Source organism: Alligator sinensis, unplaced genomic scaffold, assembly GCF_000455745.1.
Source record: "Alligator sinensis unplaced genomic scaffold, ASM45574v1 scaffold512_2, whole genome shotgun sequence".
In the NCBI taxonomy this organism is placed as follows: Eukaryota; Metazoa; Chordata; order Crocodylia; family Alligatoridae; genus Alligator; species Alligator sinensis.
The window spans coordinates 1,618,571-1,642,906 of record NW_005842182.1 but is presented as its reverse complement, the minus strand read 5'-3'; the positions used below and the strand labels follow the sequence as shown (position 1 = coordinate 1,642,906).

At 42.6% G+C, this 24,336-nt stretch overlaps 1 protein-coding gene across 6 annotated transcripts in view; it reads left to right on the top strand.

Moving 5' to 3' along the window:
- The window catches only part of PALLD (palladin, cytoskeletal associated protein), a 355,143-nt gene that overhangs the window by 294,719 nt on the left and 36,088 nt on the right, over positions 1–24,336 (top strand). For 5 of the 6 annotated variants that reach the window (XM_025207131.1, XM_025207129.1, XM_025207133.1 and 2 more), the window contains 5 exons: positions 1,474–2,172; positions 13,056–13,191; positions 16,463–16,564; positions 17,131–17,181; positions 19,354–19,575. In XM_025207131.1, coding sequence (XP_025062916.1) covers positions 1,474–2,172; positions 13,056–13,191; positions 16,463–16,564; positions 17,131–17,181; positions 19,354–19,575 — 1,210 coding nt within the window. The remainder of the gene's footprint in view (positions 1–1,473; positions 2,173–13,055; positions 13,192–16,462; positions 16,565–17,130; positions 17,182–19,353; positions 19,576–24,336) is intronic. The other variant, XM_025207130.1, reaches the window with a different exon arrangement.

The following is a 24,336-nucleotide window of genomic DNA, read 5'->3' as shown; positions in this document are numbered from 1 at the left end:
TTAAGGATTTTCACCATTAACCTATTAAGCATAGTTCAAATTAGGAATTGTCCTAAAATGCACCAAAAATTCCAATCTTTTTGAGGTTCCAATTTCTACTCTGGTTTCATTTTAATTTTTTCCTCCTCTCATCTTTCTGAGAAGGTACATAAAGTGCTTTGTCAGTCAGCAGTATTTCTAGAGCTGGGTCCGTCTGCTCATCCAGGCGGGTGGGAGGAGGGGGATTATGTGTGTGCCTGGCTGGGGGCAGGGGTGGCAGTGGCAACCCAAGAGCAGGAGCAAGCCCCATGCCCGGCCAGCAGCATGAGGAACCCGCAACTGGTCAAGGAGGCAGCATGGGGCAGCCTATGCGTGAAGCAGCTCCGCAGCAAGGCTGAAGAGGCCAAGCAAGGCATGTGCCCTGAGGGTCCTAGGAGCCCTGGCATGCACGGGCGGTGGCTGGCTAGGCAGCGGCACAGAAGCAATGCAGCTGTGAGCAGGCACCTTAGTGGCCAGACTGGCCACACAGGATGAGCCCTTCATGCCCACAGCTACCAGACTGATAAAGCAGCGCTGATGGGACAGAGGCTGAGCCTGGCTGGCTTGGCACACCCAGGAGTAAACCAAAAATGACCTTCTTTACACTTCCCTCTTCAGCCGAAAGGTCGCGAGAGTTTGGGTTCAGGATTTAGCACTGCAGTGGCTAGCAGCAGTCATTTGCTTGCAGGTGAAGGGGAAAGAACAGAGGTGGTGGATTGGGGAGCGGACTAGTGCCTGGACAGCTGATGCTTTGGGACCCGGGCTGGAGTCCCATGCGGGCTGTGGTGGGAGGTTTAAAGCGCCCCTCCCCCTGGCCTCAGCTGTGCTGGCCCTGGCCTGGGGCCTAGCCATGCCCCTCTGCTCAAGCACAGACGGGGGAAAAGTCTTGGAGGGCTTCTCTCTTCCCTTCCTTTTGGCAGTGGCTAGCAAGCTGGGAGATGTGCTCTAGCACCTGCCTGAGCCACTGCAGGCATGTGGCTGCATCTCCTGAATCAAAAGTTCACTTGCTTTTCCGTTTAAACTCTGCAGCTTAAACTAACCTTCAAAGACTTAATTGATTCAGCCTCGGGCTTTTTGACTGGCTGTACTTAGCCAAAAGGTTTGGATCCATTGTGAAAAGCTTTAAATGAGCATCCAACTAAATCGCCTAACTTCATTTAGATTTTCCATTCTCATTAGCAATGATTCATGGCATAATTAAAGATACGGTTTACAAATGGTCTTTCAGTTCTAGCCAAGGGTTGTGTCAGCATGATATCAAATGTGTGTTCTATTAGAGACTTTACCAGCAATGAGATGGGCTTCAGAATCAGACATGCAGGTCCTTCCAAATTTCAACTTTGGTTTCTAAAATACCTATAAAATATTCAGTATCTGAGACTGTCTTTTTGTTTTTATCTTTTCCCCCTGCAGCACCAAAACTCTGATCAATAATTATTCTTTCTTCTTATACAGAGACCCCCTAAAGCTAAAGCAACTACAGAACCAAATTCGTCTGGAACAAGAAGGTGGCCAGCGGTATCATCATCAACAGCAACTTGGTGCCCATCCAAATCCTCCCTCTTCTCCTTCTTTTCCTCCTCCCCCGTCATTCCAGGAGCTTGAGTCCAGTCAGTCTGTCACTTCCCCTGTGCAAATGAGCGTTCTCAACTCCCACACTTCTCCCAACATGCAGTCATCCAGCTCCTTCAACTATGCCCGGCCGAAACAATTCATTGCTGCTCAGAACATCAGTCCTGCCTCAGGTTATGTGACCCCTTCATCTGGATCATCAACGTCCAGTCTTCCATCTCCAATTTCTCCAACCACCTCTCAGAAACAATTTGGCCGAGCACCTGTTCCTCCTTTCTCCCAGCAGTTTGCCCCAGAAGGGGAGTACCCCTGGTCTCCTTCATCTCCCTCTCCCCCGCCACCACCTCCACCAGTCTTTAGTCCAACTGCAACATTTGCAGTTTCTGATTCCTTTCCGCTTCCTCCTCCTCCACCCCCTCCTCTCCCTTGTTTGGTTTCCTCACCTTCCCACAGCCTCTCTCCAACAGCTAGATTCTCTAACTCCAACCAGTCTCCAGCAGCCTTCCTCAGCTCCATGCTACCATCCCAGCCACCACCTGTCCCTGTCAACGCACTAGGACTTCCAAAAGGTGTCACACCTCCGTAAGTATACACAGCCGATGACCTCCTTACATTTTATTTTATTGTTAATGAAGTGTGTTGCTTCTCTTTCATTTTTAGACCCTCGCAGGCCCCGTGTCCTCTTGTTATCTACTGTTTGAGGGAATAGACTAATTCATAAAACTGTAAACACAGGGCAGGGAAATGAGCTATTTAAGCTAAAAGAATGTTGGCACAGGAACAAATGTGTATAAACATGAATGACTCTTGACTAGATAGGAGACGAAGGTTTTTAACCATCACAGGAAGTAGGCTCTGGAACATCTCTTCAATAAGAATAAGGGCAAGAAACTTAACTTGCTTTAACATGGAGTTTGATAAGTTTATGAAAAGAATTATATGATAGGACTGCATGTGATATCGGAGGACAGGACCTTACGATCCAGAAAGTCCCTTCTGGTTCTGTGTGCTTATATAATCAGTGCAAAGAATTGCAAAGAAATATCCTTTTAGCCAGAATTATAATCACTTTCATAAAATAATAGTCTCCAACTCCTGTTACTTCTGTGCATGGAGAAGAGTCAGGGTAATAACCATTGGTCAGAAATCCTGAAACTATGTTCCACTTGCAAATCTTTCTTGATTTTTAAGGCTTAAAAGTAGAAAACAAAGTTGTCAGGTTCTGGTTAGCACCTTCCTAAGGATCTGTAGAAAAAAAGGGCTTGGTGCTGGGGGTATGGATGAACAGTGTGTAGAGAAAAAAAGAAATAAAATAACATCAGCTTCATATATTTACTCCCCCCTTTTGTCTTTCCTCCAAGCTAAAATATTGTTTGAAGCATGCCAAAAGCCCAGCATAGTTCAGTTTGTCTTTCCACTGGCACTAGACTCTCATTCCATCCTTGGAGAACAAAGTGAAATGCTAAAGAACAAAAATGAGAATAGATGAATAGTAGACTTATTTATAACTTTGTCTAAAAGGTTTTCTAACCATATCTATAGTATCTAGGTGACTTGCTCAGGTGCAGATTTGTTGCAGTAGGAACTTCTGTTATTTCAATCCAAGGTATGTGACAGAAGACCAGCTATCAGAGTAGTAAATCAGGCATAGGCTTTAAAAATAGCATTTATCTAGACTTCTGTCCTCTAGCTCATTATAAACTTGGGCTACAAAGTAAACAGAATTGAGGAGAAAATGAATAGTATCATTCACTCTTGTAGTCACTTTAGTAGTGGTTTCCTGCCTTCCTGTCTCCTTCTGTCCACTGGCTCAGTTCCTTTAGTGATATCTAGTTCTAGCAGCACATTACCTTACTATTTTGAGTATTCATTCAAAACAGTTTGGCAGATATGGCCTCCCACAAATGTCTGAAGCTATCCTTTGTTTACTAGCACTCTGCGTGGCCCTCTGTTTGCAAAGGTGCTTCTTACAGCACTCCTGTCACCCACTCGGGGATGTTATTGACTATATTTGTAGACTAAGAAAAGCATTTGTAATGTTAGTTATTACATTCAAAGATGTTAAAAGATATATGGCATAATTAAAAAAAAAATCCTTCTCCCTCCCTGATATGTCATCTTTTCTTCTTTTCCCCCATCTTTTTCTTATTACATAAGTTATACCGTTCCTTTGTTTGTTTCTTGGAGTGTCTGCTTCCCCCTTTGTTTTGTTTTTCTTTAATCTTGAACACTCTTCTCACTCTGTTTCTTCCCCTGAAAGAATCAGGCATAACATTCTGCCAACATAAGCTACATCAATCCACATGGTTTAAATTCCATCGGTTTGAGTCCATCGTGGAGGATGGCTGTTAGCTAGAGGCAGAAAGGCTACTACTGCACAGTCCCCACTATCTAGCCATGAAGTACAGTAGACTTCCATATGAGCTACCACAGTATAACCCTATTATTTCTCTGTTCTTGATCCCAGTGTAATTAGCATCAGTGTACAAAAATGATATAAGTTGGGTATCTGCATTTATCTCTCCATGCTGAAAAAGAGCTCTGTAGCCAATTCAAACTTTTTGAGTGGTTATAAATATTGTTTGTTTATTTCGGTAGAATTTGTCCAGGAAACTGATGTTGGACCCCTTTTATTCTTCATCTAATCTAAAGAACAGTATAGAGATGAGTAGATTTTCTGAGTTCAGCTCCAAGCATGGGTAGAAGCGGGGCTAGACATAGGCATGGGTGAACCAGGCAGCCGCCTGGGGCCTGGACCCCAAAATTTTTTTTTTTTCTTCTGTTGTCCAGTTTATTATTATCATTATCTCTGGCGAAGGGGGGCCCAATACTAAAAGTTTGCCTGGGGCCACCAGGAGTCTAGGTATGGCACTGGTTAGAGGTGGATCCAGAGGGGATGCAGTGGCTCAGTCACATCCTCCCTTTTGGACCACATTATGACAGTAGCAGCCAGGGACATTTTTTAAGGTCTCCAAAGCAGGTAAGAAATCCCTGTCTCAGCACCCTCTCCTTTCTGCTCCATGCTCAGCAGCACTTCCCCTCCCATTCCCCACTTCCCCTATCAGCTGCTACCCCTGGCTGACTCAGGGGCAGGGGGAGCTCCAGAACTGCTCCTGTCCCACTCCAGCCGGAGCCAGGCTCAGCCAGGGACAACAGTAGCGGTGATGACAGGTGAGTCTTCCCTTTATGAGCCCAGAGGAATAAGTATAAAGGGCAAGGGGAGGGAGAGGGAAGGAGGTGCTGTTGAGCAGGACTGAAAGGGAGAGGAAGCTGAGAAAAAGTGGGAGAGATTATTACCGAATTCAAGGATTTAATATAGTCCTTGGCTGCTGTTCCTGCAGTGTGGTCTGCCTGTCCTGGTGGGTGGGGGAAACTGAAAGCAAGGTTCAGTCAGCCCTGCAGTGCCAACTGCTGGTCCTCAACCCCCTTTACAAAATCCTGGATCTACCCATGTGTAGTAGAGTAACCCCTTACTAATTTAAAAGTTAGGAAAAGTTATGCCCATGTAACCGAAGCCAGCCCATTTTGCTTACTAACCTAAATCTATGGAAGCAAGCCCAAGCTTCTATCAGTTATTATGGCAAAAAATTAAAGATATAAAGTCAAATTCTTTCTTTTTCAGCCACACAAACTTATATATATCATCAAGTTGGTATGGGTCTAAAGCAGATCACCAGAGAGAGAGAGAGAGAGTCTTTAAATGTAGCATGTAAAACCATTAAAAAGAAGGCATGTTAGTCATCCACAGGAAGAAATGGAATCCCTTTTAATGTAGAATAAACATGCATTTTTAGCTTTGGGTATGGCTTTTGAAAGGAACTTGTGTTAGCAGCTCTTTCTTTTGAGTAGTCCTGTTCTTCAGTACCGTTGCCTTGGTCACTAACAGAAAATATCAAAATGTGGCAAGCTGTTGAAAGGCCAAGACTGTAGACAGGAATAGAAACAGCAAGCACTAAGTTAACCAAGCCTTTTAAACAGAAAAGAAAAGATTACTTTGGAATGGATCCTGTTTACACTCTCTTGTATAATTAACATAATCTGTTTTTTTTCCATCATTGCTGATACTAAATTTAATTACTGTTTCCATGGTCTTCAAAAACTTAAATCAAATCTCAGAGATTTGTGGGAATTATGGCAGGGAGGGACAAGGAGCAGTGCAGTGGTTTTTGCCTTTGCTTGAGCCAAAACAGCTGGTCTGCTCTTTTAGACTTGTTCTCCATATTAAACTCTGCATCATTTGGCATTGTGATGCCAAATGTTTTACTAGCCTTCAGATTCCTTCAGCCTGTCAGCAATGGTTGTTAGCATCACGGGGGAAAGCCAGGCATCTCCATATTGTCAGAATATAACTCTCAGTGGCCTCTTATTGCAAAGGCCATCATTTACTTTAGGGCACAATTTATTACTGTCCTATATAAATCTGGCTTTTATTTCCCTGTTATTATTAATCATTCTTGTCACAGTTGCAGAAACTGAAGTTGTAGGTGATATGCTTTATGCTAAAAGATCTATATGTCTATTTGGACTTCTGGGAGCTCCTTTTAAAAAATTCCATCACAGAATTGAGGGAAAAGGTTAAGATGGCTTCTCTTCCTCTGAAGGAGATCACCATACCAAACTTATCCCTTTGGATCATGAAAATGTATCTGAAGAGAAGCTGGATTCCAGCTAACAGTAAGGGTTGTTTTTTATTATCCAGCCCCATTCTCTCCCCACAAGCAATGGATACTTCCAGATTCTAGTCTTGGGAATTGTCAGAGGGTAAGGAAAAGATAATAAAGGAATCCCCTTGTTGTTATTTTGGCATTACAGCAAGGGTAGAAGGGCCAAACTAAAGTTGCGTCCCTATTGTGTATAGTGGGCAGGCACACTGAGAGAGACAATCACTTGAAATTCTTGCAGTCTAAATATACTATGCCAGGGGTGCTCAACTCACAGCCCATGGGCCCGCTCCAGTCCTTAGAGCAGTGTAATCTGGCTGATGGGACTGAAAAATTGGTGACTGGGAAGTGGTGGGAGCATTAATTGCTGCTCCATTGCTGCCAAATTTCATGCAGGGTGGCACAGGACCCAATCCTAGCTCATGGGGCCCAGTCTGGCCCACAGACCAAGCCCACCCCACTCATCTCACATGCAGGGCCAAAAGATTGAGCACCACTGGACTGGGCAAAGTGGGGGAGGGAAAATAGTCAGGTAGAGATTAAAAACCAGGTATGAAATCACACAGAGGAACTCACTGGCAGAAATAGGTTTAATGCTTTAGTCTCTTGTCTTTTCATTACACCAGAGGTTGTCAACCGGGGGTACGTGTACCCCTGCGGGTACTTGGACTGATCGTAGGGGGTACATGCAGGTGGGCGGGGACAGAGCACTGTCACCTCCCAGGAGCAAGGCTGAGCCAGGGTGAGGGCAGCAATGCCCCTCTGCACGCCGTCCCTGCCTCTCTGCTCAGCATCCAGCCACGTGGCACCCCCCTTCGTGGCATCCAGCCACATGCCAGTCCCCTCTTGGCATCCCGCCATGCACAACCTTCCCACCTCCGCTCAGTGTCCAGTCGTTGGGGGCACTTAGACTAAAAAAGGTTGAAAACCCCTGCATTACACGATAGTGCTGCCCCTAGCTTAAAGTTTACTGCTTTGTTGTTTTCCATGTGTGCTTCATCTTGGGCACCAGATGCACCCAAGATAGAGGAGGCCAGGACCAGTATGATTATCAAGGGTATGAAGAGATTTTCCTCAGCTGTGGTATGAAGCATTCAGGTTGTAGTTCACACAGAACTTTTAAATTTTAAGAAACGTGTACTCTTAAGTTATCACAAAATATGCATCCTTTTTATTCTTCTGAAAATAAGATGAATAAACATAGCCCCCATGTATCTCAGCATCTGACCTCTGAATTCCAAGTCATGCCCCCAAGTCACACTTATAAACCAAATGTTGTTGCAAGTCACTCAAGAGGAAGTACACAAATGGGAAGGACACTCGGGGTTAGAGCGATAGCCAAAAACCTGACCTACTGTGTCTTGACAGTGGTTGCATCTGGAAGGCTTTATTTTCCAGATGTTTTTTATCTATTTCTTTTTCCAAATGATTGCTGCAGATGTATGAAAAAGGTTTTAAAATGGCAAGTGACTTACTGTCAGCATTTGCAGAACAAGCCAGTGATGCACGTGCACTCTGTTGGAGAGAGAGAGTGTTTGTGTACTGATTTATTTACTGAAAGTTATGCAGTAAGGCCTGAGCCATTTTTTGTTGCTTTTTGGCCTACCAGCCTGGCTGGTGTCCTAGGCATGTTGTCGTTCTGGGCCCTAGCACAGATTTTTTTTTAAATGTACACGGATCATTTATGAAGGTATATCTATAATTCATACTTAGAGTTCCTCTTTTTACTCAGATGTATATTGATTTTGCATGTAAAAAATAAGTAAATAAAAGAAGGATTGTTGGCTGGAGTGTCCTCATACACTAGCTCTTCAGCAACTAGGTTAGTCTTCCAGGTAAATCACAAATAAAATTGAGCTTGAGCTCTGCTCAATCCCTATTGAATCTTATGTAGTTACACGCTTTTGGCACGATTGTCAATCTCCCTGTCAAGGCAGACACAGGAATACAACAGATTAGATGTTTCAGACCAGGACTAGGATCCTTGAGCTGTGCTGTGTAGAGAAGCTTGCAATTCATCCACCCTCTCTGGGCAGCTGACTCCAGCCAGTGCTTTAATAATTCATCTTCTTCATGACTTTCAGTTCCACTACATATAAAATAATCATAGTAAAGGATAAGATTTGTCTCACCTGGATAACCAGAGCTTCTGAATGGACTGGAGTTTTAAAACTGAAATCAAACACACATGCATGTCCTTGAAAAACAGCTTACAATGGATATGACACTATCTCCAGTCTGACAGCCAGAAGGTATTTAGCTAATTATAGTAATCAGTACCATTATGCTAATTTATAGCAGAAATGTTCCCAAGTGCAATGAGTTGGACAGGGAAATAAAAAGACTGACTGTGCTTTTCATTAGATAAAAATGCATTTATATGGCTGGAGAGTGGTGATTCTTCAGCTTTAGGTAAATGGCTGTTTTCCAACCTCTTAAAAAGAATCAAACATGTTGGGGAAATATGTATTACGTATGATAGCTTTGATCACAGCCAAAGCCTAGGCAAAATGTGTTTTATTTTCACTTAGTCTCTTGCTTTTTTCTTGCTGAGGTACTTTGTTGGGGTTAATAGGTGAACTTTATCACTTTTTGTTTCAAATTGTTGGAAACATCCCTTAATCAAGACTGCCCCAGGCAGTTCTCCATTAAATCAAGTGCATTTAATTAGCACTATGGAGCAGAGTTGAATTCTAGTGTCTTAAGACCTCATACTATGTATGACAAGATCAAACTAAAAACATTTGTTCTCAATGTGCAGCTGCAGCTTCAAAGCTTACAGTAATTTTGAGCTTAAAGTAATTGAAAATACATTAAATGGATGGGAATTTGCTGTATGCTGGAAGCCTGGGCAGACTTTTTTTTAAGGCTTTAGTTATAAAAGGAGAATCAAATTACTGTTCATTACCTTAGTACCAGAGAACTGATTTTGATTTCTGTGAAACTGAGCCATACTGATGGCAGAAAAGAATATATTCTTGGAAGTATAACAGCAACCAGCCTGTTGCCCTTGTTTACACTGTGGGAAGGAAGAGTGCAAAGAATCTTATCCAAGGCACGCTCTTTGTAATTAAAGCATGAAAAGTGTTGCTGAATTGGCATGCATTGTAAATACATCTTATGCCAAGTATTCAATCCTGCCTAGAGTCAAGTGAAGGTTCCAAAATTCTTTGCTGTAAAAAATTGCTGTATGTGAATTACACTAAAATATGTGGAGTGCATATAGCCAGCTTCCCTGTGCCCTTCCTGGCAAAAAGAAATCCAGTGGACAAGCTTGAAGTTAGGCATCCAAATTCATGTCCAAGCATTTAAGTAAATGATCTCATTTTCAGAGGTAATCAATCCATTATACTCTGCAGACTCTTGCTAATCTCTGAACTTCACAGGTGATAACAACCTTCCTGAAGAATCCTGCTCCCACTTATCAGGCTTTTACTACCTCTCTCTTCTCTGTTGGCTACCTGACAATTTCTTTTGTATCCTGTTTGTATTTATGTATGGAGTTTTACAAAAGCCTTTGTTCCATCTGCTGTGTTTAGCACTGCTGTGTCTGCTTCTCTCCCAGAGACTCAAGGAAGGATATCAGAAAGTTTATCTCTGTCTATCCCAACCAAGCATTTGATCCAGTAAATGATATCACCCACAAAAACTCTTGTCTTTTCCATATTTCCTGGACCATCATGGCTATAACATCATTTCAGCAACTGGTTTTAAAGTTAATGGGAATTTTGGGGATACAGTTTCATGTGCAGGTTTAAGTGCATCTATATTTTGATTGTTCCTTGTGTCTCACAGTCTTGGCCTTCCCATTGGACCCAGAAAATCAATTAGACAAAAATGGACATTATTTACATGAATAAGTTGGAAGCACATATTGTGAGTTCTTACTCCCAAGAAAAATGAACACCTCACAGCCCCCCCGCCCCCCTCACCTCACAGGCCCTGCAACGTTTTGGCCCCTTGGGCCAGATGAGTGGTGTAGGGCTGGACTGGGGGTTGGATGAGACCCTGTGCGTCAGGATCAGGCCTGTATGTGCATTGGACCCCGTACTGGCTCTTTCCAGCCCTATGTGCCAGGATGGGGCCTCAGGGCTGCACACCATCACCACTTGGCCTCACAAGCCATGTTTGCTAGGATTAGGCCCTGAGCCATCCCAACCCTGCCCCATGTGCCAGTACTGGGCCCCATGCTGCCGTGTGCACCCAATCTAGTGTGTAGGGCCATAGCCTGCAGGGCTCCCCGTGGACCCATGAGGAGCCGCATGTTCCAGATAACATGGCACCAGAGCTGGATCTGGCCTGTGAGCTGGGGGTTAAGCATCCCTAGACTAGATGACCCTTGTAGTCCTTTTCAGCCCTTTTAGCTTCACACAGTGTATGGGCTTGGGTGATTGCACCCGGGGTCATCCCTTTGGGGCAGAGGGGGGAGCTCAATTGGGGCAACTGCCCTGGGCCCCACAGACAGTGCTGTACATGCCCCAAGGGCGCCACCACTCTGTGGGGTTACTGCGTGCTGCTGGCTTTGTGCTCCAACTGCTTCCCCCCCCCCGCCCTACACCACTCATCTGGCCCAAGGGGCCAAAACGTTGCGTGCCACTGATCTAGTCTATCCCTCTGTTCTGAAGTGGTACCAAAGATACCTAGACCATTTCTGACACTTATCTGCCTAACTTATTCACAAAAATCTCCCATGACAGGGATATCACAACCTCCCTAAGTAATCTGATCCAGTGTTTAGCTAGTCTAATTTGTTTTTCCTAATAGCTAACCTGAATCTTTCGTGATGAAAATTAAGATAATTACTTCTGGTCTTACTTTTGTGGGACATGAAGAACAGCTGAACATATAAAATAAACCATTACATATTTGAGGACTGTTATCATTGTCACCTATCAGTCTTCATTTTCTAGCATTTCTCAACCTGTGGGTCACAACCCAAAAGTGGGTTGCAAGAATATTTCTAAGGGTTGCAAGCCTGTCCAAGAAAAATGTATGAAAGCGCAGGTTTCCCTTTACAGGCTAGAAGCGTTCCAGCCTGCAAAGGCAAACGTGGGCTTGTGCAGTGTTCCAGCCTGCAAGTGGCTGCTGGGGGCATGGCCAGGATGCAGCCAGGCAGGGTTGTGGGAGCAGCCCCAGCAGCAGATGAAGGTAGGGGGAAGGTGGCCAGGTTCTGAGATTGTGGCAGGGCAGGGATTGTGGCAGGGCAGGGACTGTGGGTTGCACACTGGCAGGGCCAGAGGGGTGTGGGTCAGGACAAGCCATTGATCTTGACAGTGGGTCCCTGTAGGAAAAAGGTTGAGAACCACTGTTCTAGACTAAACAAACCCAGTTACTTCAGCCTTTTTTTGTAAGTCAAGATTCCTAAACTTTATTTTTTGCCCTCCATCATACAGTCTCCAGTTTGTCTACACCTTTTCTAAAGTATGTTTCCCAAAACTGGACACAGGATTTCAACTGGGATATAGCCAGAACTGAATAGACCATAATTTTATCTACAGATATGTGTATGAGACTCCTGTTAATCTATCCAGGAATGAGAGGAGCCCTTTTTGCAGCTGCATCACATTGTATACTCATATTCAATTGTGGTCCATGATAATCCCTAGGTCCTTTTCTATGGTACTGCTGCCATAATAAATTATTTCTCCTTTTCACTTTTCTTTCATAAATGTAGTGACTCATGCTTGCCTTTTATTGAATTTCATCTTGTTAACATCAGACCATTTTCCATTTTCTAAGACCATTTTGAATTCTAATCCTGTCTTCAAAAGTGCTTGGAACTCCTCCAGGTTTGGTGTAATCCACAAATGTTATAAGAGTACTCTTTGCTAATTAAAATTATAATGGTATGGAACTCAGCATATTCTCTTAAATTGACAGCAAACTATTCATTAGTATTCCTTTCAACAAGTTGTGCATCCATCTAGACTAATGTTCCCTAGTTTTCTTATAAGCATGGAATGGAATTATGTCCAAAGCCTTACAGCCAAGGTATATCACATCTACTTCTTTCTCCATTCCTAAGGCAGTTACCTTGTCAAAGAAGGAAATTGGATTAGCTGGACATAATATGTTCTTGACAAATCTATATTGGCTATAATTTATTGTCTTATTACCCTTTAGGTGCTTCCAAATTTGAAGATATAAAGAGCGAATTTAAGTTACTCTGACATTTTATGCTATTCAAAAACTGCAGCATGGGTCAATTTTATTAAATAATTTACTAATAACTAGGATGTAGTTCCCCGTCTGCTACTGTGTTCACAGTACATTTTCGGCTTCCCCTGGCTTGCTCCACAAGTCATGCCTTCTCCTTTGGGGATCACTGCATCCCCATTGGATGCATTGCCAGTGCTATCCCCAGTTTCACTATTGAGCCACTACAGCAGTACCTCAATCTACTGTAAGTAATGCTCAAGTTAAAAAAATGAATTATTGCCCCTAAACTGACCTACAGATCTCAGTAAAATGAGTTAACAGGACTGAATGACTTCAGCTAGACTTCTGCATACTTACTGATAATTTAATAGGTGCAGACTTGGAGATGGAAAAAAATTGTGTGTGTGCACGTGTGTTCATATATTAATAACATACAACTCTATTACATTATAAGAAAAATAAAATATAACAATACAGGTTCTCAGCTTGAATTTCATGGGTTTGGGCAGGAAAGGTGAGATCTTGGTCCTGGTAGGGTTATTGGCAAAACACTCTCTGATTTCATTAACAGTAGGATTTCATTCAGCAGTTCTCAAATGTTAATTGTTCATAAAAAGCATGGTCCTTTCTTGTATTGTTTTGCAGGGGATTTCCAAAGAAAACAGGCAGAACTTCTAGGATAGCATCTGATGAGGAGATTCAAGGGACAAAAGATGCTGTCATACAAGACCTAGAAAGAAAACTTCGCTTCAAAGAAGATCTTCTGAACAATGGCCAGCCGGTATTTAAATATAAAATACAATGGGGGTATTACACTTTGTTTCTCTCATAATTCATGTTCATGTTTATTGGGTCTACATGTCACTGTACAGTGATGTTGCTATGGCACCATGCTTTAGTACTTCCTTTTAGAAGTACTAAAGCACAACACAGTAACTGCCTGTACTGCTCCATGCGCGTTGTGCACGGTTAGATTTCACTACTACTTCGCTGTAGCAGTGCACTAAAATGGGGGGCACGCAACTATAGCAAAGTAGCGGCTAATCACATGTAGACTCACGTGATCACTATGTGGCTGTAGCGTGCCATATGGTGACAGTGCATCACTATGATGATGTAGGGTGACGTGTAGACGCGCCCATGTTGTTTTATTATTATTGGAGTCATATATGTTATTATACACACACACACACTATATATATAGTTAATAAGTATTTATTTATTTGACATTCAATAGTCTTTGATTAAAAACAGAAACAAGCTAGATATCAAGGATCAAAACCAAGGGGAGAGTGCGTACAGGTTCCAAGGCAGGGGGTAGGGCATGTAGTTCTCAGACTGGGAGTGGGGAGATGCTGCAATCTTATCCATGCCAGGAACTCCTAAAAGTCCTTGACTGAGCTGTTGCTGCTGCCACCATTAGGTACTCTGCCCATCTCAGCTGTTGCTCTTAAATAGAGTAACCATACATCCTAGTTTGGCAAAGACAGTCCCAGGTTTCGTAGGCTGTCCCAGCCTCCCAGCCAATTGGTGAAAATTGAATCAAAAGTCCTGGAATTGAGGGGCGCAGGGTGCTGTCTGGTGGGCAAGCAGAGTGGCATAGTGTGCCACGCAATTGGGCAGGCAGTCCGGGCAGGCAGGCACTGCTGCTTCTCTGTGGGAGTAAACTAGGCAAACTGAAGCAGTGCCTAGCCCAGCCCCCTGCACTCCCCACACCCCCACTTCCAACCACTGCTCAGGAGGAGCCAAGCCCGGCACGTGTGGGTGGGGTGGGGCGGGGCCTGCTTCAGCAGTGCCTACCTGCCTGCCTACCTGGTGTATCATGCCCCTCCACCTCTGTGCTGGGCTGTGCCCCCACCCCTACCCTTCTGCCTCTGCCTCCAGCAGCACTGGGGGCAGTTTCCAGGATTTCTTTAAACATAATATGGACAAACTACTCTTAAATCAGCAGCAGCAGCCAGGGACTGTTTTGGAGTTCCCAGCAGAGTAAGCCATGAGACTGCTCTTGCTGCCTGGGCGCAAACTCTGTGGGGGTGAGGGGCGATTCCAGCGCCCCTCCTAACTTGGTGTCCAGGGTTAGTGCCTCTCTTATTCACTCCTGCTTATTCTACTATCAGTCTATTGTATAGACTAGTAGAGCATTCTCATAAGAGATGATCTGAGTCCCCTACAAGCCTACAATCCAGATCTTCATCCACCTGGTTGAGTGATCAAAGCGCTAAGCTGTTGTACATGATCACATCCACTAGCATGGGGACACCCAGTTTGTGAATCCCAAATGACCTTAGGTGGGGCTTTGGCCCTACATGTTTGGTTTAGCTTCCCAAAGCTGAAAGAATGAAACAAAGCTAACTTTTTCCTTAAATGAGAAGTTTTGGGGGGTTTTGTTTACAATTAGTATCACTTTAATGTGCAAATATTATTCTGCAATATTTGGCTTGCAAGAAAATGTTTAAATATGAAGCAATAATTTATATTCATATTAGAAGGAAAAATAAAGCAAATCTCTACTGATTAATGAATATATATGTAACAAATCAGTGTCTTCATCTCAGCTAGCTGACAGTATCTTCTGAGTTGTCTCCTTATTATAAAGAAGTGTAAAGAGAAACAGAAAATCCAAACTCTACAGAAAGATATTTTATACAAATTTGTCTTCACTTCCTTTGAAAATATAGAACAATCTCTTCTTGGTATCCTTGGCTGAAGATCCTGTCACTTGTGGTTCTAATGTAGAAACTATAGGCAGCAGAGGAAAGTCTAAGAAGTCAATCACAGTGCCAGTAGAAGTGAGGATTTCTAGTATCAACAGGGTGCATCTATATATGCAATTAATGCAAAGCAATAAATTGTGGAGTTTATTGCTCTGGAATTTATTACTCCCAGGCATGCTGTTTGAATGTGCGCCTGGGACTGCAGCACGTTGAGCTGGATAAGAGCAGCCCCGGCTGGCAGGGGGCCCTGAGGGTCAGCCTGCCAACCCAGGGTTGCTCCCCCTGGCTCAGCATGCTGCAGAGGAGTTGGCGGGGGCACAAGGGTGCTCCAGTGTGTGGCTAGCTGGCAGTCAGCCCCCACACCGAAGCACCCTCATGCCCCAGGCCAGCCATGCCAGCATCTACACATGCAGCACTGCGGAGTAAACTAATTAACTCCACGGCAGGATAGTACTTGTAAAAATACAAGTACTATCCTGCTGCGGAGTTTACTAGTTTACTAGTTGACTAATTAGCTCCACAGTAAACATCTTGGCATCTATTCATGCAGAGCAATTAGGTTGAAGTAAAGGGATTAACTCCGCAGCAGGATAGTACTTGTAAAAATACAAGTACTATCCTGCCGAGGAGTTAATCCGTTTACTCCAACCTAATTGCTCTGCACCAGTAGATACCAAGATGTTTATTGTGGAGCTGATTAGTCAACTCTGCAGTAAATGTCTCATCTAGATGCACCCACAGGGTAGCTAAAGTTTTCCATTTTGATTATCTTGACATTGCTTTTGTTAACTTTATTTAAAGCCAAGTTAAAAATTCTTTACCTCTTTCAAAGAAGGCCTAAAATGAAGCTACTTCCTATTCCTTATAGAGTATTCTTGTGTGGTTGGATTATGCCATATCTTTTCAGACTATCTTTTGTATTGTTCTTACTTAATAAGAACATTGGCATGAAATTGGTTCTTCGTTGCTTAATAATTTTATCTGCTTTCCTTCTCATTTCTCCTCTGAAATCATAATCTTCTTATATATTGTGGAAATTATTTTGATGCTACAAATAGATTATTGATTTCAGGAAATGGGGTAAAGCACTAACACAAGATGAATTGTTAAGAATTAAAGATCCTATGTCCAGGTACTCTGAGCAATACTGAAAGTGTGACACAGCTCATTTATTCATAAACTGCTTGTATTTCCTGATGCAGACATTAATTACTCCCTACATGACCTATGCTTTTAAATAGGAAATAAGAATTTTGCTTTGCCTTCCTGTTCTCACCTCATGCTTTTTTTGGGGGGGGGTTGTTTGCTTATTTTTGTTTTTGTTTTGTTTTGGTGCAGAGGTTAACATATGAGGAAAAGATGGCTCGTCGGCTACTGGGTGCAGATAGTGCTGCCACTGTCTTTAATTTACAAGAACCAGAGGAAGAACCCACTACACAGGTGCCATTGCTCAGAGAAAAGTAACCTTTTTCTTACCATTGTTACTTTTAGGCAATATTCTCCAAGAAGTCTGCATGCGGGAGGACTGGTACATAAAAGAAAAAGGAGGGGGTTGACTAAAAATTCTTGTGGTATGCATAAACACAATAAAGTGGAAAATATAGTTATAGCTCAGTTTTTCCACACTGAATAAGGTGAAAGAGCTCTTGAATGTCTGCTTTCCACTTTAAGCTTCTCTGTTTGTTCTGTCCTATCCTGACCTTTCTGTCTCTCAAGGCAAAAATGCATCCTCTGCCCTTTTGAGACCATTTTGTCATTTATTCATGTAATTTGTAGTTTTTGGATCAAGCCAAACCAGAAGTGTAGCAAAACCTTTTAAGTAGGCCTAGTAAAACCATTCCCCGGTGCTTGTTCAGCAGCCAACATTGCTGTTGAATACACCATAGACATTCAGTTGCTTATGTCAACATGTGCAGTCAGTTCTACTGAAAGAACTCCCCAAAACTGTAGTGGATTCTTCTTGATCCTTTTACTGCCAGTCTTCATCTTTTTTTCTGCCCTTACAGGGAGCTCGCTCTCTTGATGCTTCTGTAATGAGTCCTGTGGATATTCAAAAGGTTAAAGTTTTCAGCTTTCTTTCTTTCTTTCTTTCTCATTTTTTTATGTGCATTGACTTTTTGTTGTTTCCTGTACTTTTCACCTTCTCTTTTCTCAACAAGAAGCAACACATTGGCCAGACATTGTAGTAAGTGCCAGGGGTGGGGTGTGCACTCACTCTCCTTGTGTTAAATTTGCATTATAGTAAATAAATGCAGACTATTTTACTCCAACAATACTGCTGTGGTAGGGGTATCCACCTCTTTCCCCAGTAATTCTAACACCTCCTGACAAAGTGCTTTGCACCCTGTATCAGCTTCTCTTGTTAAGTAATAATCTATGTTTCTTAGATGACTAATCAGATAAAATGTCATGGTGGAATATGCTAAAAAATAGGGAAAGTGTTTGTAATTAAAAAATACCTACCTTGCCACTCATTTGTTCCTGCATATACTGGTCATGTTATTTTCAGAACCAAATTAAGGGTAGAGAGAAGATGCTAAATCTTATCCTCCGATCAAATTTCCCTGGAATGAGGGAGCTGTCTCTAAGATGTAAATCACCTTCTTACAAGAACACATTAATAGATAAATGTATTTCTGAATATTTATTTGTGTATGAATGTATAAATGGAGTAGTTGAAGGTAGAAACTACTGCAGATGCCGGAATAATATTTCTCTACATTATAATTTAATTTGGACAAATACTTGTATTTTATACCAATTATTCCCTCAGTTGAAAGGGGCAATAAACTGCACAAACAAAAATGGTAAATGACTGTGAAAGCCAAGGGTAGGCAACCCCAGACATGGGTGCCAGAGCATGACAACGTGAAGGCATTTTACTTGGAACACATGCCTCAGGGCAAACGGCAGGGAAGGGGCTGAGGCTGTGGTCAAGGTTTGTAGGTGTTTTTGACACTCTGCCCAAAAATGTTGTCAACCCCTTGTCTAGGCTGTGGTATTGCAGAAAAGGACTCGGGAGTTATGATGAATCACAAACTGAATATGAGTCAACGATGTAATATTGTTGTAAAAAAGCTAGAGGCACACTGGGATATATTAATAGGGCATCATATCCAAGGTGCAGGAAGTAATTCTTTGACTCTGTTCAATGCTGGTTGTTGCCTTACCTTGAGTGCTGCTTCCAGCTTCCAGAAGTAGGTGAAAAAATGGAAACAACTAAGAGGACATGTGAGGGGAGAGTTTGTTTTGACTAGAGAAAAGAAGCCTGAGGGGGATCTGGTAAGAGTGTTCAAATACAATTTTTAAAGGGTTATTATTAAAAGAATGGTGATCAATTGTTCTCTGCAACCATAAGGATGAGGACAAGTAGTGATGGGCTTAAATTGCAACAAGGGGGATTTAGGTTGGATATTAGGAAAAAGTTTCTGTCTATGAAGGTGGTTAAGCTAGAGAGACTGTGGCATCTCTATCATTTTTAAGTGCAGGTTAAATAAACATTTGCCTGGGATGATGTAAACAAAGATGATCCAGCTTGAGCCAGAAACTGGACTAGCTGACTTCTCAAAGTCCCCTCCAGCACTATTTTTCTGATTCTGTAAATTATATTTCCCTGACTTTTTAATGTTTTGCTATATTTTTCCCAAATTCTCTTTTAAAGAAAGAGCAATTTGGGGTGGTTATTGCTGCTGGGTTGGGGAGCCTTTATCATGACTTGCTAATGTTGCCACTTTCTCACTGTTCTAGGAAAATATAATCACAAACAACACAATGCAGCTTGCAGTAAGGGTTTTGCACAAATTCCAGATGTGAGTCATGTGGTCTCCTGGCCATTTGGAGAGAAAAACCTACCCTAAATCTGTCTGTACCCTCAAGGAAAAAAAATGATTGTTTTTTCAGTTTTTATGAACTGCTTAAGAATACTATTATTACTATATGCTATTCTAAACATGGAAGAAAAGCAACCAATGACTTTTTTTTCTTATAAATTTATACCCTTGGACAATTTGAAATACAATGTATGCCTAGTGCCAGATGTTTTCTTTGTTTTATAAGGAATTCATTTGGGGCACAGATTGTTATGCTTTTCTTCTGTATAGTACAATTTCCTTCTATATGTACAATCCTAATGGATTGGCAAAGAGTTGTAGAATAAAATTCATTAGAAAGACATCATGCTATGCAGTACATGAAAACAAATGCTAACATGATTATCCCTTGCTTGTTAGGAGTACAAGGTCTCCAGCTTTGAGCAAAGACTGATCAGTGAGATTGAGTACCGGCTGGAAAGATCTCCTGTGGAAGAATCAGATGATGAGGTACAACATGGAGATGATCCTGTTGAGAATGGTGCAGCCCCCTACTTTGAGATGAAGCTGAAACATTACAAGATCTTTGAAGGAATGCCAGTGACATTTACATGCAAAGTGGCTGGGAACCCAAATCCAAAGGTAAGAAAGAGAGTACATTCCTTTTACTGTTGAACTAGGTCATGCATTTGTTATCTCTGTAAGAACAAGTACCCTGTGTATTACAAGAACTATATTTCTCTTTTGGGGGCAGTTTCTCAGCTGGCATCTTGTTTGAAGCCAATGGAGCTATTACAGGTCACACCAGCCAAGGAACTGCTTCTTGAAGCTCACCTCTACAAGTGCACAGTTCTCCAATCCCTCAGTTCAACCATTAAGTCTAGGAATAACATTTGTAAACGTGGGTTTTAGGGAAGTAATTGGGATTAAGGCACTTTTGGAAATGAGACTGGGAAATTTGTCTATAGGTTTCTTCTACATCAAGGGTGTCAAACTCATCCTAGGCCCCGCATCAAATCCAGTCTACAGGAACTCCTCCCAAGCCAGATCTGCAAAGCTAGCAGTGACTTAGTGGGGATGTGTTTGGGTGTCTGTGCAGATCTGGTGCAGGCAGTGGACCACGTTCGGGCAGTAGTGTGGGGCTCTGACCAGGTTGCCACATGGAGCTGGGGGTATGCTGCAATGGGGGGGCAGGAGATGTGTGGCAGCATAAGGCTGTGTCTTGGCAGCAGTGTGGGTCTGGAGGCGAGTGGAGGTGGCAGGCTGCATTTAGGCGGCAACACAGAGCTTGGGTATACCATTGATGGCCATGTCCTTTGGGATCCAGGAACTCCAAATTCTACAGCAGTCCATGCCCCGCAACTTCCAGTAGTCCACTGGACTACTTTTGGACCAGAAGAAATGGCTCTGTGGGCTGATCTGGCCCACGGGCCTTATATTTGACACCCCTGGTATATGTCATTATGACACTCCTCTTGCTGCTATGATTCTCATGTTTTTAAGACACAAGTTTGTCTCAAAAGCTGTTCCTAGACACCATGCTTTTTTTAGTAGAGATTTGTTAAAAGAAATTGGCTTGAAAAAGCCAAGGATTTCTGTAAGGGTGGTACTTACCAGCATATCTACTAGACATATTTAGACTTTGAGTTTTAGGATTTTAAAGCTCAGAAAGTAACAGTGTGGGGTCTCCAGGTGTGATGCAGAGAGATATGGAAGGAGTGGGCACCAGGCTTGGGATGTGTTTCCTCTGAGAAACTGTAAAACCTCAGTTGACATTGTGTAATTAATCTCGGGAGGATATCCTAGCCTCATTGGTTAATTTTAATGATTAAGTACTAATCCATTAAGCCATTAGGTAACCTGAAAGCCAGAAAAACATCATAAGCTTTATCTATAAAGCAGCTTCTTCATGATTGTGCTGAAATGGGAAGATGGTAGAAAAACACTTATGTAGAGCAGGCCGCTACAGTGGCCTCTTGTGGCCACATACTGTTTTTCACTTGAAATAGATTATTCACCTGAGGCCCAACCTTCAAAGCAGCAAGGGCTATACTGGCAAATTGCCAGGCACCCAAGAGCTTTACTTAATGTATTATTTATTAAAATAATTTATATAATGTATGTGCTTGGGTTTTAGTCACTCATAAATACATGGGGCTTTAAAATGTGTTTAAAGAGTTCTTTGAGCATACGGAGCTATACAGAAATTATAAAAAGGCCAAATACAGTTTGCACACTACAGAGGATGGAGTATCACTGGAAAAACTGGCACAGCTTTCCTGAAACCAACTTTTTGATGTCCTACCTTATTGCTGAGATGGCTACAAACATTCTGGAAACAGTTTAAATCTGCCAGGCAATTCTGTGGGGATTTTCATTCTTCCAGAGATCAAATAGAGAAAAGATCTGCTAAAACATAAATTCTTCAGGGAGACTCATACAAAAAGCAGACCTCTTTATGTTGCTTTACAAAAGTTTTCCTGGCCTGCTGCTGAAAAACTTCTGCTTGCCTTACATCCATGTTTTTCCTATCTGTTAGATTACCAGTTCTAACTAGTAAACTGCTACAGAGATTAGTTATAGCAACCAATGGTTACAGCAAACCTAAAATTGTTTCCATCTCTGATATGTATCTAACTGAGGAAACTGTTGCAATGATTAAATGCAACCCACAGTGGATTGCTGCGTTAGGGATAACAGCTGACATCATTAGTCTTTGGAGTCAATACCCACTGAAGATGTGGTGGTAGCTCTGAGCTTCTGATCCAGGCTTTCAGACTGTAAGTTAAGAATGACAAAGTACAATGGTTTCCTTTATAGCTACCACAGCTAAAACTTTAGAGCCAGATTTTATTCCATTTATTTGGCACATTAGTGCAATCCTATTGCGTCCTACTTGAGTCCCTGAAAAATAGTTAATGAAAATGGTGAGGGATCCTCCTCTTCCTTCCTGTTTTTTTTGGACTCAGTCTTAAGGGGCAGATGGTGGTGTACTACAAAAGTAGATGAACAGATTTTGAGGACTTGAATAGAATGGAATTGCACTTAGGTGCCTAAGTCCACTTAGAGGTTTAATATGTGGAATACAAGTTGGCTGTTAGAGTGAAGTTCAAAACCATGTTGCCAATGGTATTTCCTTTGACATGAAAGCCAATCTGAGCACTTAAGGAAAAAAAATGTAAATTCTGAGGAAACTATATCAGTGCATCTCAAGAACCGGCCCAGCAGGGCATGAGATACACACAATAGGCATTTTTAAAAGGATACCCTCCATTTTAAAAATCAGTCTTTCATTCTCCCCTGCCCCTACAGTACCTATACAATCTGGTATATTTTTTATTAGCAGATTGACTTTAGAACTGCTGAATCAAGAAAACTGATGTTTTAGAATTGTTGTTTTGTGTTAACGAAAATAATACTCTATCATTTCACTTTTGTCTAATCTATGGATTTATTTAGACTGTAAGTAGTGTTTAGAATTAGTGTCCCCCAACTTAATTTTTCATTGATGCTGCTTATGGTTATGGAAGAGAGTATCCAGGCTGGGGTGTGCTTTTTTGTTTAGAATAAGGAGCAAAGGTAACACAGGAAGCAGGAGAACAAGTATGTGGTTACTCTGTGGAAGGTATCAGAGATGAATTCTAATGGACCTCAGGTCGTATTGAGAAAATCTTACTGTTTGCCAACTCAAATTTGCAAAAATCTGTGTGTTGATGGAATGGACCTTCAAGGAGCCAAAATTTAAGGAGCTAAGAACTGAATTTGAAGTAGCAAATAACCTAAGGGCTCCTATTTCATTTTTACATGCCTGACATTTCCATAGCCATGTAACTGCACTGTTGCAGTAACTACAAAATTTTAGATTCTGTGGTGCTACACTTAACCTGTGCTTGCCTTCTGAGCATAACCTGCAGGCTTCACTCTGACTTCATAGGCATCTGAGCAGGCACACACAAAACTGAGCAAGTCGCAAAGTTTTAGTCACAGAAAAAGGCATGATCAGCGGTCTTGGAGGAGAGTTCTCCTATCTTTTAATCCAATAATCTACCAAGCCAAGAAGTGGGAGACCCATCTTGTAGACTCCCTTCATACAGGGGGGTTTGAACCTGCATCTCCCACTTTCCAGCAGAGTGCTGTAATCACCCAGTCACAGGCCAGACCTAGCCCACAGCACACCTTAGTTTTCCTCTTGAAGATGATCTACTGGACATCTAGGAGGGGAACCTATATGGGACAAAGAGAAGAGCAAACTAGAGGAAGGTGTTGGCACTAGATTTATGACCCAGTCCTGATACCTTGTTCTGGGCAGACCCAAACCCTCAGACTGACCATGACTTCTTCCATTCTATAATATGCAAATGTTATTGATACACAGTGATAGCAGATAAGAGCAGGCAAGCAAACAAAATAACACCCCCAGTCCTACTTATCTACCAGTTCCAGGGTTCTCACAGAGGGATGGTATGTCTGGGCAGTACACAAGCACCACCCTGTCCTTCTTTGCTCGAACGTCAGACATCCTGGAGGTTGAGGGCCGATGCCTACCCCTCCCAGTGGGGTGGTCAAGATGACTCAGTGGTGTACCCTTTGCCCATGGTGGCCTTGGGATCCTCCCTTGCTGCTCTAAAAATCTCTCCCTTAGTATTCTATTCCTCCTGATGACTCTTCCTTTCTGGGTACCATTGATTGGTCTCTCTGTGGTCGTCATATTGTCCATGTTCTGTTCTGTCAGCATATCCCTCTGTTTCTCAAACATATCACATGCATACATCTTAATTTGGTAATTTACTGGTGTCTTAACGTGGGCATCCCCGGCATCCTAATTTGATCCATCCATCCATTTTCTTGAACAGGGACTGGGATATCCCATCTACCAGAGGTAGGGACAGTCTTGGGGATAGCTCTGTCAGGCCTTCAGTCAGTGCAGATGTAGTTAGGGATCTTCTGGAAGGGCTAGACGTTTTTAAATCTGCAGGTCCAGATGTCCTCCACCCAAGGGTGTTGAGGGAGCTGGCAGGGGTCATCACAGAGCCCTTGGCCTGGCTGTATGAGCATTCGTGGTCATCTGGCCAGGTGCCGGGGGATTGGAAACTGGCTAATGCGGTCCCAATTTTCAAGAAAGGGAGGAAGGAGGACCCAAATAACTATAGGCCTGTAAGCCCCACTTCGGTGCTCGGGGAGATCTTGGAGAGGATCATCAAGGAGCATATCTGTGGGGGGCCAGCAGGGGAGATCATACTCAGGGGCAATCAGCACGGGTTCATTCTGCCTGACCAACCTGATTGCCTTTTATGACCAAGTAACTAAATCCTTGGATGATGGTGTTGCTGTGGACGTAGTCTTTCTAGACTTTAAGAAGGCCTTTGACACTGTCTCTCACCCCATCCTCATCAATAAATTAAG